General features: G+C 36.8%; 1 protein-coding gene across 32 annotated transcripts in view; it reads left to right on the top strand.

Moving 5' to 3' along the window:
- Positions 1–19,537, top strand: part of NRXN3 (neurexin 3) — a 1,580,128-nt gene that overhangs the window by 1,420,361 nt on the left and 140,230 nt on the right. For 24 of the 32 annotated variants that reach the window (XM_084791335.1, XM_084791331.1, XM_084791310.1 and 21 more), the window contains one exon: positions 17,313–17,402. The exons of the other annotated variants lie outside the window; for them this stretch is intronic. In XM_084791335.1, the coding sequence (XP_084647461.1) occupies positions 17,313–17,402 (90 nt within the window). The remainder of the gene's footprint in view (positions 1–17,312; positions 17,403–19,537) is intronic. 32 annotated transcript variants of the gene reach the window in all.

Below are 19,537 nucleotides of genomic sequence, written 5' to 3'. Positions count from 1 at the left end.
TTTGAAACCTTGTTCAGAAGTCTAAACCTTTGCAAAGGTTCTAGTAGAATTGAAATTAGCCACCATCCTTGAAAACGCAGAAATCAAATCCTGAGACCAAGAAAAACTGCGTGCTTTCCCCTTCACCTGTCATATCTTCCCCTAATTACAGCCCAACCTTACTAATGTTGTAAGTGCTCTCTGACAAGACAGCATGGAACATCAATAGATACTGTGTGAACCTGAGAAGGCAAATTGAGTCACTCAAAAGCCTTATTTTAATGTCTTGGATCATTACTGCAAAGATAAAAGCAGGTCTCTGAAAAAGTGAAATTCAAAGGAACCTAGTAATTAGGGTGGTAAAAATACTAGGTCACCTGGTACATTTTCCTAGTTAGTTCAGAAATTTCTGTACAGTATAGACTAATTTCATCAGTCTAATTTTAAATGTTATAGGTGACATAATTTGTCTTTTTTTTTCTGCCAAGAGAATAGATATGTCTGATTTCGCAGGCTTTATTTTCTCAAAGTCTGTTTGATTAGAGATGTCAGTTGAAATTATTCTGAATTATTTCTTTAAACCATGATTATTTATTTCTTACAACTGTTAGGAAATGCAGGGCTTCTAGAGAGTATGCAAAAGTGAGCTTTGGTTTGAAATAGTTTTAAATATATGTCTTTGATTGCCAACATTTAATACCATATATTTAGTATTGCAAATGGCTAAGAGAGGACAGGGTATTAACATTTTAATGATATGTCTGAAATTCAAAAATTTTGGATATATATGAAGCTTAATGAATACTAAGCCTTTTAATTTATATAACTTAATAGTTTGTTGAATTACATACACCTATCTCCTGAGGTATCAGTGATTGTCAGTGTCCTGTGCATTTCTTAGTACTTAAGATCTGTCAGTAATTGGCATCATAGTGTATTGCAAATTATGTAAGCAGATGGATAAAAATATTTTACAACACTTGCATTTTAATATATCTATATGTTTTTTATAAGAAAACATGAGGGCTGGAGAGATGAGTCAATGGTTAAAAGCGTTTACTTTTCTTGCAGAAGCTGAGTTTGGTTCCTACCACCATATCTAGTTGCTCACAGCTGCCTGTAGGTCCAGCTATACACACAAATATACATAATTAAAGACAAAATATTTTTTAAAATAAAAAAGACAAAGTGCTCACCTACAAGAAGTAATATAGTGGACATTGTGACACAAATTATCCAATTTATTACCAGCCACTTTCCTAAAATCATTTATTTTAAAATGCACAATTTAAAAATGTTATTATAGGCATTGCACTCACAACAGGAAATGATTCCTCATATCATGACATAAGTTAAAGTGCACTTCTAATGACTGACAAGCATGGGTCCCTCAAGGTGTCATTAAAAGCCCTGAGGGATGATAGTTGCTCTTACTTTCCTTAACACTTCAGTTTTCAGAACTTGACCATTTTGGTGCTTTTATCTGGAGCCTCCTTGTCATTCATATGGTAAAGTTATATCACCAAAATACTGGCTTTTAATTCCTAGGGAAACACACTTATAGAGACTGACTTTTGCTAAACTATAAACCTTAAAAACTAATGACTAAGGCTGCTTTTTAACAGCATAGGTTGAAAGATGGAACTGGTTTTGTTTCCGCAGGCTTTGTTTTAAAGGTTTTATTATTATTTTTTTTAATGTTGTATGTTGATAGAGAAGGGTGAAGTGAATATTTTGCTATTCTGAGTAGGACTAGGCAGCTCCAGACCAGCAGTTATTCATACTCTGATGTAACCTAAATTATTCGTTTAAGGTTGGTTTGGGAAAGTTAGGCGTAAGGATGGGAGTAAAAGCCATGTTTGTTCAAACAAAGATTATGTGAACTTGTAATAATAGTCAACCATGGAACCATTAGTGACAAGTCATAGCCATTTGTGGGAACCATGGTACCAAGGAGTCAGAATTCACCCTACTCTTCTTACTAAAGTGTCCACTCCTTATTCAAATAACGATGAGAAGAGGTAAAATATATAATGATCTCCCTCCTTGAGAAATAGGGAAATATCAATTCTTTTCGACTTTTCTGCCATTTCCCAGCTACAGCCTCACCTTTTTCCTATCCCTTCTGGGGTCATATTATTGTATCTGTTTTTGGATTTGGTCATTTTTACCTTAGAAAGAGGTTATTGCTAAAGTTATGTAGCAAGGACCCAAGGCTATGCCTTCATCTCAAGCCGTCATCCATGGCTCTGAATTCCAAGCTTCTTTGACTCCAGACACAGCACCCCAGTTGTTCACTGCTTCCTGCTTCCTGCTTCCTGCTTCCTGCGGGACATTGATGACACCTTTCATATGAGAGACTTTTGCATTCTTATATCAAGTAGACAGTTCTTCAGAGATTTCCTGAATTCCAGGCTATCATTTGGGGTTTTCTATATGTTATTTGCTGCTTCCTGTTGCTGTGACTCATAAGGCACACAAGACTCAAACCCACAGCCTCAGTTTCCCTTTGGTCCAAAGAAGTTTGGAAAGTAATTGATAAAAAAAACAATTTATTTGTTTACAGTTTGGATAAATAAGGGAGATGAGAAAATTTCCCCAGCATGTCTGTGGCCACATTAGAAGTTATAGAAAGCCATGAGATAAATGTCACAGCATATGTAAGTGAAGCTGTAAGACAAGTAAGCCTGGTGGGAAGAGGACTTTGACCCAGGTTGCCACTGTTCAAGTCACAAGATAGTACTTTTTTATTTTTTTATATTCACATCTGAGCTGAGGAAAGAGATCCACCATTTTTGAAATAGAAAAGAATCTCAGAGTTTGTGGCATGTAGGGTTGCTACCCTTTTCTATCCCAATAGAAGAATCCATTTCCCTGATAGGTACAATGAATATTGTGCCTTTTTTTTTTTTTTTTTTTTTTTTTTTTGGAGAGCAGCTTGAAGCACTGAATTCCACTGCTCTGCTACACATATCATTTTTCAAGTGAAAGAAGAATGTATCTAGAATTGCTGGAGAGAAGCACCAGTGTCTGTCTTTAGATGGTCTTTTTCCACCAGGTCTTCAGGATTAGGATCAAGGTCACAGTCATGAAGGTTTTGTCATTCACTGGTGAGGGCTCAGGTGAGATTATTGATTTGTATAAACAGGTGGGATGGCTTACTTGCGGGGGGGGGGGGAGGGGGAAGAACCTAGACCGATCTTCTTCATTTCCCCATCACAGGTTGGGGGCGGGAGGGGGGGAGCACAACCCGTCAAGTATGTTCAGTCCTTACCTCTCATCACCGTTGTTAATGGACTTCATGCAGAGGAGTGTAACAGGCAACCTAGACCCAAAGAAGAAAGACACACTCAGCTGCTAGTGAGAAGCATCCCACAGTGCCATTGCAGAAATCCCAGTGTACAGAAGTTGGGATGAGCAGTTAGATGTTGTCAACTGGATGCTGGAAGAGAGGGGCCATGCTTGGTGTAATCATGTTTCCTCCTAAAACTTCTCCTCTCCACCTGACATTCTGGCCTCTAACTGAAGTTAGAAATTAGCAGCTTTTCCTAAGAAATTCTATTATCTTCTCCTCCCCCCTCCCCCCCTCCCCCGCTCTGCTCTGCTCTCATGACTCAGGTACTCAGGCTGCTGTATACATTTTACTATCTGAGACATCTCCCCAGGTCTGTCTTTCCTCTTTTTTTTTGTAACTGGTAATTTAAAGTAAATCTTTACTTTTCATTCTGTATCATAAGCTTTCTTGATGTTTATCTTTTCTTTCTCCATCATTTTCTTTGTGTATTTAACCATTTTTCCTTAAATTGCATTAGTTGCTTTTAAAAAAATAAGTGGCCATTTCAATATTTTATCACTGTATTATTTCTTAGTCATTTTGAATTTTGGAGTGCTCGTAGTGAATCAGTATTGTTTATTAAATTTGTTATTAGTATATAGTGTATTGTCTTTCTTGTCTTTCCTTTCATCTCTTTTTAAAAAGACAATTATACTTTAAAAAAAAGTCTTCAGGCAAATTCAAGCTTTCACTAGATATTTCTTTGATTTAATACATTGCTGTTTACAATTATTCTTTGTAGCCAGATTTGAAGCCATGCCACAATCTCACAAACAAATCAATTTGAATTAATCTGCCAAGTAGAGTTAACAAGGCATTGTATGAATTTGAGATGTACTAAGCTACTGCATTCCCTTGGGTGCCTCCTTCACTGGGACAATTTGATTCTTGGCCCAGATTATAATGGTATACAAATCTGACCTTTCTATCTTATACTAAGTGATCCATTGTTAACTGGATCACTCTCTGAAGCCTTACAACTGCCATAGTCCTAAAAATCAATGCCATATACACTGTTCATTAATTAATGCCTCTGTGAGGAGAGGCAGTATTGAAAATATGTACTCTGATGTTCTCCGAGGCTATTGTCCTAGGTTCCAAGTTTCCAGGATGCATTAGATGAAAATTTCAACTATGAGAAACAACAAATTAGGGAAATTAGACTTCACCAATATTCTTTGAAGACTGCACAACCTTACAATTACTGTTACCTTCTCTCAAATAATAAGCAGTAAATTTTTGTAAACTTCTGTAAATTTTCAAGAGCACCAGAAACTACTTTGTTATTAATTACAAAGGTAATGTGGGCACTCTACTTCCTACATACACATTTTTATGTGTCATTTGCAGATTTCTTGAAACTATAGAGAATAATGCAACAATAGAAATGAAAAACATTAGCTTGTTGCCTCACCAAAGGTGAGAAAATGATGACATAAGTTTTTCTTTTTCTTTTTTTTTTTAAGTTTGATGAAATGAATTTATTCTTACTGCTAGCAGAAGGACCACAGCCTTTCAGCCAAACAGCATGCCATGCTGACGGGACTAAAGGAAGTTTTTCAAAGAGTTTAAATTTCTAGGTCTCAGATAAGTGCCCAACAAATGTAAGAATCCTATGCTCTAAGCCTGGATTCCGTTCCCTTAAAAATGAGAGTAGGAGAAAATTAGAATAGAAAATGGCACTAGAAAGGAGTTCCAAATCTTACATTGTGTAAAAAGATGAATCTCTTATCCTGGGAGTCATATCTACAAATTGTCAAGTTTCATTTGACAAAAAAGTTGGTAATATTTAACCATATTTAATAAAGAACCTAATGCTGTCTGAAAACTAAGACAGGCTTATCAAAATACATCTTAGCAAAGTAGTATAAATGCCTTCTGCGTGATGGTAACAAATGGATAGACAATGAGAATATTATAAACTCACATGCACAGTGGCAGAATCTCTTCCTGAACTGCACAACATAACAAAAGCTGTGAGGGAATCCCATTGGTGTTGATTGGCTCTCTAGTTGCCTTCAAATATTGTTATGTACAAAACACTCCACTTTATCTGGGAAAAAGCATAAATAATAGAAGCGTTTATGACCTTATGGCTTCTATAAGCCAGGCTTTGGTAACATTTTTAGGCAGGTGTCTCTTACTAGGATGTCTAATCAGTTCTCATCAAAGTTTCCACTGGGGTCTAGCCATCCAGTGACATACCTATGTGCAGGAGATTCTGTTTCTTGTTGCTCACTCTCACATGAACTTGTTTGATTTCATTATCTGGCTGTTTCTTTCTACTGTTGTCCTCACTTCCTAGATTGGCCACCCCTTTATAAAACGTCTTTTTGTTTTTTAGCAATTATTTTTATTATATTTCTTTTTTACATATACATTTATATTATTACACATAAATAAAATAAATTTCATATAGCAAAAAGAAACATAAAGCAATCAGGAATTATATTAATGTTATGTTCATTGTGTTTTGGCTATTTGTGTTTGGCAACCTTGAAGAAAACATCTTTCCTATCTTGGTGGTTCTAAAATTCTGAAAGAAAATCAGTATCTATCATATCTCATCTCTATAAACTTAAAACATCTATCTAGACCTTAAAAGATCTTAACTCCTAAACAACTAAGATTAATTGTAAAACTAAACTATCTGGTCTTCAGCCTCATCAGAGATTTGAGAAGAAATAAAAATTACCTGAGTAAACTGGAAGTTCAGGTTAGCAGCTTCCAAAATGAAAAAAATGACAGAGACAGTTTGCTTCCTGAATAGTCACCCAAACTCTCTATAATTTTGGAGCATCCTCTTCAGTCTTCTGTCTTAATATATCTGACAGACATATTAGTGAGGGAGGAACTATTGAGGACTTGCTTACCCTGTCTTGACAGAGTTTGCCTGTCGACTCTGCCTACATCCAAACCTTCTTTCTTTCTTTTTCTTTTTGTATTAAACATTTTAAAAATGTTTTACATTTACATTTATGTTACATTCTTAGTGTTTTGGCTATTTTTATTTGATAGCCTTGAAGAAAACATCTTTCCTATCTTGGTGCATCTCAATTTCTGAATATAAATCCATCTCTATCACATCTTGTAATTATCAACTTAAAACATTTATCAAGACCTAAAAACATCTTAACCACTAAACAACTAAGCTTTACTGTAAAACATTGTAAGCTACCAGGTCTTCAACCCCATCAGAGACTTAAGAAGGAATAAACTTGATTACCTGATTATGTCAGGAGAATTCACCGGTATAAAATTTTATATATAGATGCAAAATAAGTTTAACTTTAGATACAATAGTATAGAATTTAAATGTAATATTATTCTTCACACATACTATATATATACTCTAATATGAGGTATTGTACCCATATAACTCAGTTATAATACAATGTTTACTTCCAATACTTTGAAAGTGCTATTACAGGCTGTTTAGGATAAATAAAATTTACAAGTTAATTGATTTTACAAGTTGATTAAATCATGTTCATATCAATTACTAGTCTACTTTTATCACAAGAATATACATCTTATGTGCAACATAGATATGATCCTATAGAAAGATAAGGTAAAATAACTATATACGGTCTTCAAAAACCTCAAAGACATACGGAATATAGCATTTAAAATGTTTTTTATTATTTTAAAGATTCATTGACAATAAGACAGGTTACCTCCTGGCAACACCCAGTCTACCTCAAAGAGGATGATGAGCATCAGAGAACCTCTTTATAGAGATGGCTTCAAATGTGGCGAACAAGCCACTGGGGAAAATGCCCTCATTTCTATCATAGACAGAATTCTGTCTAAAAAAGGGCAAGCTTGGGTGCAGGCAGAATTGACGACCAAACTCTACCAAGACAGGGTAAACAAGACCTCAATAGTTCCTGCTTCACAAATATGACTGTCAGATATATTGGGCCAGAAGGTTGAAGAAGATGCTCCAAAATTATGTAGAGTTTAGGGTGACTATTCAGGTAGCAAACTGTCTCTGTCATCTTCTCATCTGGAAAGCTACTAACCATCCAAACTTTCTTATGTGACTTTGTGACCATAGCCTCCTTGTAGGGAGTAATCCCAGGAAGGAAGGAAGAATCCCAGCACCTTTTATAACGTAACTTCAAAGCCCACACACTGTTATTTACACCATGTCTCAGTCTTTAGAACCATGTTTTTAGGGATGGGAAGATGGCTCAGTGGTTAAGAGCCCTGTCCACTCTTCTAGAGGTCCTGGCTTCAATTTGAAGCACTCACATGGCAGCTGAGGACTGTCTACAGCTCCAGCTTTATACAGACATATATGCAGGCAAAACATCAATACACATTAGAAAGAAATCCTTTAAAAAAAAACATGTCTTTAATTCAGCTTACTTCTAAGTTTTGAAAATCAAGCCCTGTCTCTCGGAGAGATAAACTGCAATGAATGTATAGACATAATAAAGCCACACCACAATCTTCCCATACTGCAAAATTTTTCAGTGACTAAAATAAATGTACAAAAGATAGTCTCATTAAATTGTGCCGATGACACACAACTAAGAGAGATACCTCCTACAAAACCCAAAAGAAACCCAGAGGTAAACATTTTCTTATCAGTTTGTAGGCTGTTATGAAACAAAAAGAGAATAAATTTACTGGAATGTAATTAAAGGCCTGCTTTGAAGTTCAAAATGTGTATTGCATCAATGTATGATTGACTAATATTTTGGAGGCAATTTAACTGGAGACTGTCTTGGGTTTCAGTTGGTAATAAAGCAACTGTTGAATGGTGGTTGCTTAGACTAATAGTGCACACCAGTCCCTAAACCAGCTCCTAGGTGGGGGTAATGCATAGAGTGGAAACAGTGACATTTAGATCCTTGGCTAAATATGGAACAAGTCCTAGAGTTAGAACAGTTCAAATTATAGTTTGTGTTTAACTTGATGACTGTGTGAAACCAATACACATTCAATAGCAAACATACAATTTGAATTTTAATCTTTTTGTAGACTGGAAATGTATAGAAAGATACTCTGTTTTGATGGCGGCTTGAGGCACCCATGGTAGTTCCAAGTTAGATATATGATAATGTGGGGTAAATAATACAAGCTCTAGAGTATATAACTTAGCTTTTTACTTATAATGTGCTTATTATAATATAACTTCATCATAAATAGAGCAATATCTGCCTTTCACTCCTACGTGTGGATTTTAGGGCAGATCTGTGCTATACTTTGGATCCTGAATATCCTCAGAGCCCTGTATGTTAAACATTTGGACATCAATACATTCCCATTAGAGGCAGGAGACCATTAAGACGGTTTTTTTTTTTAGCCAGAGCTATCCTGATAAAAAAGAATGCTACAGAGAAGAGCATATTCGATCTGAAGTGATGCTACATAACCATGGTGATAGAAACAGAATGGTACTTGCATAAAATAAGACATGCATATCAATATAATAGAATTGAGGGCCCCCAGTCAAGTCTATGCAATTATCTACACTTTTTTTTTTTTTGACAAAAAATGACAAAGGTACACATTAGAATTGGAAAAAAAAAAAGCATCTTCAACAAATGGTGCTGAGAAAATTGAATATCCACCACGGAAGATGAAACTTTAACCTCATCTTTCATCATGCACTAAAATCAACTCTAAATGAATCAAAGACCTGCTTACCAAACCTGAAACTCTGAAAGCTCTGGGAATGGCTTCATGAATAGGACTCTATGTACTTGGGAATTAGGACCAACAACTGACACATGGGACCTTGATAATCTTAGGAGACATCCTAAGGTCACTGAAGGCACAGCTTGAAGGGGACAATAATTGACATCTTTAGACTCTCTCTTTTGGCTTCCTGGCTAGGAAATGGAGCAGTTTTGCTCCTCTTGATGCCTCCCTAGAAGTCCAAGCAATGGAATATTTTGCCCTTGCGTTACAATCTTTAAAATGGCTTCTCCACTGTGGAATTACTATCCTCAGGTATTTCATTATAGTTGTAGAAAGCTGAGAAATATAATCTAAAATACTTCTACCTATAAGCTCCAGTGATTCCATTATATCTAAACAGAAGTATGAGTGTGACACAAATTTTTATATTACAGATATAAACATTTGTATAACATTATTTTTTAAGATTTATTTTATTTTTAGTTGCATGTATGTTTGTATGCAAACATGTGTGGGTATACACATGAGCACAGGTAACCATGGAGGCCAGAGAAGATATCAGGTCTTTCAGAGCTTGAGTTACAGGCCATTGACTTTAAGTAGCTTGATATGCATGCTGGGTACCACACTCAGTCTTTTGTAAGATCAAAAGACTTATATAACTGCTAATCCATCTCTTCAGCCCCATCTTGACATTTTTTTCCTAAGGATAAAAAAACTTTACCTAGTTTATGGTACCTAATAAAATTCATCTCCCAATATTGTCTATTTTTTTAGTCATTTGGAAATAATACACATGTGTGTTTGCATAAACAGAATTTGTAAATCAAATATTCTAGCATTCTCATTTCAAAAGCATTGATTGTTGCTCCCTCTGCTCAGCAATGGGAAGAGAAGGGTAGACAGAAAGGAAAGAAACCAACAAGATAAAAGACAGACATGATGCTCAAGTATTAGATGGACACACAGGACTGCATGTGCCATGAGGATGGACAAGATGAAGATTACAGTGTGGGTTCTCCAACAAAGAGGGGGGTGCAGTGGTAAGAGGAAAAGAAGCTGATGCTGGAAACATGAAGGTTCATATATCAAATGGCTGAAGGGTGCATGATAAAGTTTATTTTGATAAGGAAATATTGAAGTGTTCTGCACTAAAAATTATTGAGGGAAGTAATACTCATCTCTTTTCAGTTCAACACTTTAGAATCTCACTTGTAAACAACAACAGTGAGGTCCTATTTCCAGGATTTTTCCAGTGCGCACTTTGCTAATAGCATCTCATAACATCCCTTAGTTAATTCTCAAAACAATTCCATTTGGTAGTTGTTATCACAATAAAAATTTTAAGAAAATAAACTAAAATTTAAAGACATGGTAATACATACATTTTCAAGGGAGGAGAAATAGAAATTCAAGAGAGTCTCCTAGCATATCTTCAGTGTGTATTTGAGAGTAATCACATGAGAGAATAGTGAGAAAGCAAATACTATAGTCAGTTTACGTTTCATTAACTTATAGCAGGTCAGTAATGTGCTTAGTTTCTATGTAAGAAGTTAATGCCACAGAGCCTAACAATACTAAAAGACGCTCCAATCAAATTCCTTCAAAATATTCTCTTTGACCATGACTGGAAATGAAGATGTTGCAGTCATCTGAACCTCACTTTATTAATCTAATGTGGATTCAAAATAATCTTGATGAATTTATCAAGTAGGAAAAAAAATCGTTAGAAAATATAAGCCACAGGTTGAGAACTACGAGTGGAGAAAGGAAAGGAAGTGATGATGTGTGTCCTATTTATTGCATCAGATTGTTTTTGACATCTTAATATCCCAATAAAATGACCCCTTGATTTAGTTTTAGGTTTTAAAGAATCATTCAGTGTAAATGTATGTCTATGAAAAGTATGCTTTCAGACAACAACAGACAGCAAGGAATAGGGACAAGGCCACTTGGGTAACTAGATACCTTTTTCGTGAACTGCTCAACTTGCTTTGTAAGGGAGAAAGTAGCATGCCCCATGTAGAAGTGAGCTCTGTCAATCATGCCAAGGTCTTCATGGTGACCACACTGCTATCTATCTTGTTATTTAGAAAAGGTAGCTCTCCTGGCTGAAGAGGATGTACAAGCCAGTCCAGGATAGACAAGGTTACACAGAGGGGGACAAAAAAAAAGCTCCTTACTCAATAATGCTCACGTGCTCTGAGACTTTAAATTCACTTCCTCCAGCCGATCAGTTTTCTGCTTTAGGAGATTAATTTCTTTGTCTTGGCACACTAAAGAATCAAGGTTCACAATATACAAATAGTTCCATTTCCTGCAGCCTAAAGGTGTTGTGAGGATTAATGAGATGGTGTTTGTAATTGCATTCTGAGCTCTTTGGTTGAAAAGCACTTCATAAATATAAGATATTAGCTCTTTGTTGAGGTCCATCCATCCCTTATAAGTGACTGAACATTCTAGATGCCCTTTGGGCAATACGTGTCCCTATCTAACTCTAAGAAAGCTGTTTTGGGAACGCTCCAAGAATGTGGCCAGAGCCACATTCAGAGATTTCCCTGGTACCTTTTCTTCAGTGTTATATATTTGCTTTGAAACTCAAAGTGTTCCTTGGGGACAGAGGCATGGCAAGAACCTATGAACTGCCCTAGCACTTGAGCTACCAGCATTGATTTTCTTTTGCCACCAGCCCTGGTCCATAGTGCTCAGTCTGAAACTATTCATTAGACTCACACTCTCATTTCTTTAGTGTCGACAGAGCAATAAAGAAAACTTTTCTTTCCTCATCCGGGAGCTCAAAACAAAATGCAAAAATACCTCTGGCATTAATTTCATCCAAATGAACGTTGTTACAGTTATTCCTATTAGCGTGGCCACATGCTTGACAACACTTCAGATGGTATTAATAGTCTGCTTGCAGAAAATGCTGGTGCAAATTGCCAGGACCTTTAAGCTACTCTTCCTCAACTCAGTGGCACTATATCATCATTACCTGTGGCTGGACCAAGAAATCACATTTATCAGTGCCTGAATTGCTCTTTTACTTTCTGTGGTTTTAGAAACCCACTTTGCTTTGGAAATGGAGTTAGCCGAATATATTTTAGAAAATGCAGACACACAAACAGCAACAGTAGGAGATTCAGGGACATATTTAGAATGTTTTACTTGTTTTATGATCTGTCCATCTTTGAGGAATATCTTTGTCAGATTGTATCGATTATCTGGAGGGGCTAGTGGCCTAGGTCCCACCTCCAGAAAACAGACAAACCTTGGGATCAGAGGTTCCCAAGGGCCTATTTCTCAACCAGGGTCAACTAGAGTGCTTTAGGGTAAGGCCTTTCACCTGGGTGCTAGGCCAGGTTCTCAGTCTAAAAGGGAATGAGGGGGTGAGGGGATGGAGAGGCCAGGGGATAAGCCCAGAGCTAGCAGCAATGGAAGAACAGGTCCCAGAGGCTGCAAAGGCAGCTCTGCCATTGCTGTCTGACTACCGGGCATCTAGTGGTGGTTCTCCATGGAATAAATGGAGTCTCAGACCATCATAGTAGGGGAAAGGTGAGCACGATGGTGAGCAGGAGCAGCCCAGCAAGACAGACAGCCCGTATTTATAATTGTTGGGCAGTGGGGAGAGATTTTGAGGGCGAGTGTGCCTGATTCCCTAGGGCTAATGGTGCTAGGATAATTAATCTACAGACAGAGGTACAGTACCTCATTTACAGGCAGTAACAAGAATCTCTATCACAAGAAAATACTTAATTATCTCATGTGTGAAGGGATGTCTTCGAAGTAGGACTAGAGGTCATTTTCTAGAGGCTGGGATCTCCTTAGCATAGGGTATGGTACTTCCAGGAATTCCCTATGCTTGAACGAGTTCCTTATCAGGAAAGCGTCCAGCCTGTAATCTTTCCTGAGAGCTATGTGAAGCTCTGTACAAGATCTGGAGTTACTAGATCAGGTGGAGTGAGAACACCACTTAGAAAAGCAAGTCCACCAACATAGACTAAGTACAAAAATGGCTATCCGGAGAGTCAGGTAGAATCCCACAGAAGACCAAATGTGGTATAGTCAATTTTAAAAGACAACTGATAATGTTCGAACAACATGGGAACAAACACTAGAACCAGTGTGCTTCCTTTGGACCAGAGGGGAATTAAGTTTTATTAACATTATCCTCACAAATAAATTTAGTGTTTTTTTTTCAATGTTCAATTTGTGTATGCTCTACCCGCTATTCGTTTAAGTCCTGTGGTGAACTGCGAAATGGAGAATCGAATGCTGAATGACTTCACCAAAGTCACAGAGATAGTAAATAGTACATTTACAACTCCAAAACAGATATATCTCCAAACTCCACAGGCTAAATTTTACACTGTATTGATTAGAGTTTTTGTTTTAATTATCATAACTCCTAATAAAGTAGCCTGTGTTTGGACTATGATGTTAGAGGTGTTGCTTTCTGTTCTATGCAAGAACTTTCTTCTTGTATTCATTCAATGCTCCAGTTGAAGGATGTTGTTACCCTTTGGGGGTCATTAGCAAATTTCAAGTTCTCATTTAAAGATGCTGATTTAAGCTGGGAGCCAATTGAAGGGCCAATTTGCTTTGCTCATCTGATCTTACTCTATTTCCATTAATTTAATACTTTAGTCCTCAAAGGGTTCATCCCACAATGGAAATTGTGAGGTAATTCTGCATCATGGTCAGTGCTATGTGTATGAACCAGTTGAGCTTTAATGATTTCAACTCAGAGCTCTCTGCTCTCTACAATGTTATAACGTCAGAGTGTATACTGTACATGTCTCCAGAAGTGTAACTAGTTGGGAATAGTGCTAGTAGATTGTAGAAAACCAATCATGTAAAAATCTCAAGAGCTTATCAAGAGTGGCAGAGAATAAACATGTATACATTCTATTTTGGTAGACTGAAGCATGACTATTTTTTTTTAAACTCCATTCTATTTAGATGTCAGATTCATATAATTGACTTAAGTATTAATTCTAAGACCTCCTTATTCAATTTATGGGTTTTTTCCATGTGGTAATAACTGATGTTTCTGTCAAATCAGTAATGCCTATGCTTTCTTTGAAGAAAATTATGACTTACTGTTCATAAGGCCATTCTATCCTGAGTATAGAATTATTTTTATTGAGTAATTAATTATATTCTTTAAGTGTTTATGCTAGTTGTTATATGAAATGCATAACTTAATGTCATTGTGTATTCTATAAAAGTGTATATGAATTTAAAGTGGTTTGTGCAGCTTTCAGAATAGTCCTCTGTGTGAATTCTTATGTAAAGAATATTGCCCTTCCATCAGTCTGTGGAATGGAGCCCTCGACAAATGAACTCATTCACTTGCACATGTTTCTAAAACAGAGTTTGCCAATGTTTTAGATAAATTAAAATAAAATCCAACAAGAACATGAAAAGAGACTAAGAACAATGTTAATGTGGTGACTTAAACCAGTGTGGTTTTCCAAATGGCCTTGCATCTCTCAGGACTTTTAACAGCAAGCTAGACCGCTATCCTCAGGGCCAGATGGTATCAGTCTGGCATGCAAGACTTAAACCATGCTTTTAAATGTCTTTAAAGCTGAGGTGGAGGAGAATGGGCTCTCTCTTTATATTTTCAAAAAGGTCAGAGATTGATTCCAGCTATGCTTTTCTCCATTGGTTACCCAATAACTTCCTCTTTTCCTAGCCTAGTCCATGTCCATAAGTGATTTCCTACACTGCTCTATATTTAAGAGGATGAATCTTGGGTTCTGGGCTCTTTCAGAGGGCTAGGAACCCTTTATATTTAGAGGAAGCACATCAATATGGCCTTACATTAATTAACTTGGTGTCTAGATGACACTGACAATTTGTACTTTTAGTTTTTCCTGTGTTTGCCCTGCATATTATTAGTAGGATTTCCCACTTTATATTTCTTTTTGGTTTTATTAATTCATTCTTGGGAGTAGAGTGAAAATCATCACCTTATTTAGTGATGTTGTCAGCAATGGTAATAAATATAGAAACCCAAAGCAGAAAAATTTGTCAAAGGTGAATTCAGCACAGTTCAGTGGTCACTCCTCAGTGTGTCATGCTTTTGTACTGTGGCAGGTCCACACCTTATGTGACACCTGCTGGATAGAATAAACAGTCAGACATGTGAATTTTTTTTAGAAAAGTAACCCATTTCTATGAAAGAAAATTCAAAATTGCCCAATTTATTTTGGATTAATAGAATACAGTGTACACTGATTCTTCAAGGACAGCAATCCTAGAGCTGTATGGACCAGTTAAGCCCATGTCCTTCAAGAGGGCCATATGGAGATAGCAAGAAATGTTGTTGTTTCTTGATTTTTTTTTCTTCTTTGCTAGTTCCCTCCTACCCTTTATACTGCCATACTTTGAGAAAAACTTTAAATTATCCATGAGAATCCAGAACTGTCTATCATTTAGGTCCCTTCATCCACACTGTCCTGCAATAAGTTTTTGTTTGGTTGGTAGTCCTAAGGAACAACCCAAGGCCTTGTGTTGTGAGACAAGAAAGCCTCCAATAAGTTACAACTGTCCTTTGATATGTTGGCATGTTATAATTTATGTAGGCTGCCAGGGATCTGAAATGTGGTCTGGAAGCACATCCATAGTTGCTTCTAATGTGCCATTGTTTGTTTAAATTCTGGGGCAGTAAGGATGGCTCAGATTTTTAGAATAATATTTTCATCAGACAAGCCTATGGGCACCACCATCCCTCACTACCCACTGTCTCTCTCATTCTTTGACCTTCCCCCACCAATCTCAGCAAGCAGGTCCAAATTGTTACACGTAGCATCTTCTGAGTCAGTGATAACTGCTGAGTTGCAATGGCCCTGTGATTGAAATGTTGTGACTCATTTATGTTTGCTTGGCCTGATACTGTGCTAAAGCCTAATATTCACTCTAAGCTTCTAGACAGCTATGTAATTTGCTCCTGAACCACCTGCTTTAAGATTTTTATTTCCTTTTGAAAATATTACCCATTTGGAATGGAGTTCTGTATGTTTTAATACGAGGCTGTGAATCAAACATGATAAATCACAGTGTACTGGATTTTACTAAATCAATGTGAGGTTGGCTGATGAGCTAAAACAGTTCCCAAAGCGTGCCTTCATTATTTTGTTATCTGAAGCATATTCACTGGGAGTGTAACTCCAACACCACCGTTCTCCGAGTCTTTCCTAATTAGACAAACCTCCCAGGAGTGGTAATAACAGTTACAAAAGGAGGAAGGGACAAACTAGCAGTTAAAGCACAATGTTTGAGCCTAAAACTAATTTGATATTTCATGCTCAGAAGAAATATCCCTAACAGGCTTTGTGTGAATGGACGCTTGTTCAGGAAGGCCCTTTCATAGACTAGGGGGAGGGGCTAGAAAGAGAGAGTGAGAATGAACAGCTGAGTCAGCATGTTCTAGAAATAACAAAACGTAAATGCCCAAAAGCCTGTGAATGCTATATAACGGTATACATTCCTTTGCCTCCAGTTATGTTCTTTATGGACTCCATCTGTTTAAGATGAGCAACAAAAAGACAGAGGTCTACAGTGCCAATTGCACTTACAGCTCTGCAGATATCACATAGGTACTGCACTATCAGGGTTTCCTTTTGGAGTAAGAAATCTCCTTCTATTCCAATCTATGGGAGTGGAAGCAGGAGAATTGCCATGAGTTAAGGCTAATCTGAACTGCACTCAGAGCTTTATCTCAGAAACCCAAACCAACCAACCGACCAACCAACCAAAAAAAAAAAATGTGCCAAACCCTTAGAGCTATTTCTTGGTCAATCTCCCTTGGATAGCAGCCATCTGTTTTTGGTACCTTTTTCTAGAATGCAGAGGAGGTACAGATACTTGAGAGTAGCAGCAGGAGTTAGGCCCTATGCTCCTGTAGGAACCCCATCAGAGAAACAGTAGCATCTGCATGAACAAGGATCTGAATGATCTTTTGGCATTATGAAAGTAATGTGGTAGGAGAAAAATTGAAAAATCAGATCATTGAGCCTCACTGGGACCAACTCAGTGGTAGATGGTAGAAGCGGGTGAAGCCATAGAGACTTCTGTATATAGTCTGGCCGATTACTGGATTACTGATCTAGGTCCCAAATCAGGTGACCGAAACATGACAGAGCACTGCATAGTTGAGATCAATCTGACCTCAAACCTGCCATTCAAGGGCAGAGCGACTTCAACTCCACCTCTACTAAAGATAAATTGAGACCTATCTCTAAAAATCTTCATAAAACCAACTGAACACCTAGGATGTTTTTTTAATGACCTATTGACTTTTCAGATTGTTCTTTAAGCTGTTTTTTAAACTTTAAAGGCAACACTGATAATGAACGCCTCCAAATGGTAAAACAGAAAATCCCCTTCAAATATAACCGGCCTGTAGAGGAGTGGCTGCAGGAAAAAGGTAATGGTCGTTAAAACTTTCATTCTAAAATCATTTGATTCTAAACCCTCATTTTTAAAGCCTGCAAATAAATGTTCCTTTTAAATTATAATCGCCTGCTGCATAAATGACTGTTTTAATTTTCATTATAATTTGTGTCAGCTTCCACCTGCCATATGTTGATAAATCATGCAATAATACATCGCCATTAAAACACAGTTAAAGGGACTAACATCTAGCTTGCTGTCAGCATGGCAGCCACAAACAAGGAATTCCAGGAAACTCTTTAAAAAAAAGAAGAAGAAGAAGAAGAAGAAGAAAGAAAGAAAGAAAAAAGAGAAAGCAAAAATAAAATGGATTATGGCAATTTAACCACTGCATGGCATTATTTGTTAATTTGTTTTAAATTACCTGTCATCAGTGCTTTCTAAAGAATTTTCAAAAAATCGTGTTAAACTAATGTCTCAAGGCTGTTTGGGCTTTACTGTCTACAGCAAAAAAATCTTAGGTCAACTCTTGTAACATAAACTGCTTAAAACAAATGAAGCAGTGTGTGCTAACATTTGTTTTTAAACAATGCAAAATGCTGGGAAAGAACAGATTTTGCCTCTAAATTCAAACCATCAGAGGCAAATTTCTAGGCGAGCTTAATTACTTTCCAGTTGCTGCAGGAAACTAAAACTAAACAAACACTTCACACTTTGGTGGTGATACCCTTGTGCATCCTCAGGAGGTTTTATGCAACAAAGTGTAAGTTGTTAAGACAATGAGTTGATAAAAGAAAAGTCCTGTGAAAATCTAAACAGCAAGTTTGGATTTGCTAACAGGAGCAACCACTCTGTGAATCAAAGTGGGCAGCAGTTAGAAATCCTGACAGAATTTTCTGTGTGGTTTCTTTTGCTTACCAGATACACAGTTGCTTTTCCATGAAGAAAATTCCCTTATGTTCAAGAAAGCTACAGGTTCTGTTCTTCCTTGAGGCAGTGTAATGTAATCAAACTCTTGCTGCACAGATCTGATTAAGTTATATTTGAGGAATAATTGGAGGTTTTACATACTATACAAGTGAAGAAGTGAAGGACACCTGTTTACATGTCCATTGTTAAGACATGGGAAATCCTTACGAATCTAAACTGCATGCCTTGTTTCCAACATATGTGATCTAATTAAAAATAAATTAAGAATAACTCTAAAAAGCAAATAATTCTGATTAGTAATCAACAGCTCATAAAGTCCCTTTAACATTAAAGACAGTGATCGCCTCACTTTTAAAATAGAGAACGAGATGCATGTCTGAGTCTCACGTGCCTGAGAGAACTTTTCTTTCAATTTTATGTTAATAGTATTTTATTTTATTCCATTGCCGTTTGAAGTCTAATTTAATAGCATGCCAGACATTTTCATTTGTACAAACCATTATAAAGCAGTTAGTAAGCTTTTAGTTTTCCTTCTGACAGCTTCTATATCAGCTGGCTTTCATGTAAAAAAGAAACTCTCACATACACACGTTGAGGGCTGGGACGGGAAAAGGTGGTTGAGGTGGTATGAATGGGTGTATCTTGGCTTCATTATTAGATACATATGTGTGTATACATATATATGTATGTATGTATATATGTATCTAGTACTGGACAACTTATTTGAAAACAGAGAATATTTTCTCTACTGTTTTCCTTGAAATGAATTGTTACGTAATTTGGGTGAGTAGCATCAATTTGCATTACCTCTTCCTCTGTCTAGTTAACTTCACTTTCAAATGGAATAGAAAATTTGCACTGAAAGATATCGTTTTTGAAGATGAGCATAAAGGGTAAATAGATAAAAGGATGATTAGACAGGCGCTTGCGGAAGTACATGTAATGTCTCTTTGGAGTTATTTCTGCCACTGGGAAGGAGAGCTGGGTCGCAGCACTCCCTAGTCTATTTGCTGGCTCTGTCTGCTATTGACTGACTTTCTGACCTTAGACAATCCACTTAACCTCTTTGTGTCTCAGATTCCCCATACGAGGAGAGGAGAAATAATACTGCCTATTCCCCCAGGGTATTCTGAGATTTAATTAATTAGTCTTTGTGCAACACTGACTAGAGATGTGCAAAGATTTAATTTAAGCCTATGTGAACTTGATGTTAAAAATGAGGCAACAAATAATGACTTC

Source organism: Acomys minous (genome assembly GCF_964271855.1).
Source record: "Acomys minous genome assembly, chromosome: 8".
Classification (NCBI taxonomy): Eukaryota; Metazoa; Chordata; class Mammalia; order Rodentia; family Muridae; genus Acomys; species Acomys minous.
Note: the sequence above shows the minus strand (reverse complement) of the source record. Positions and strands in the feature narration are given on the sequence as shown.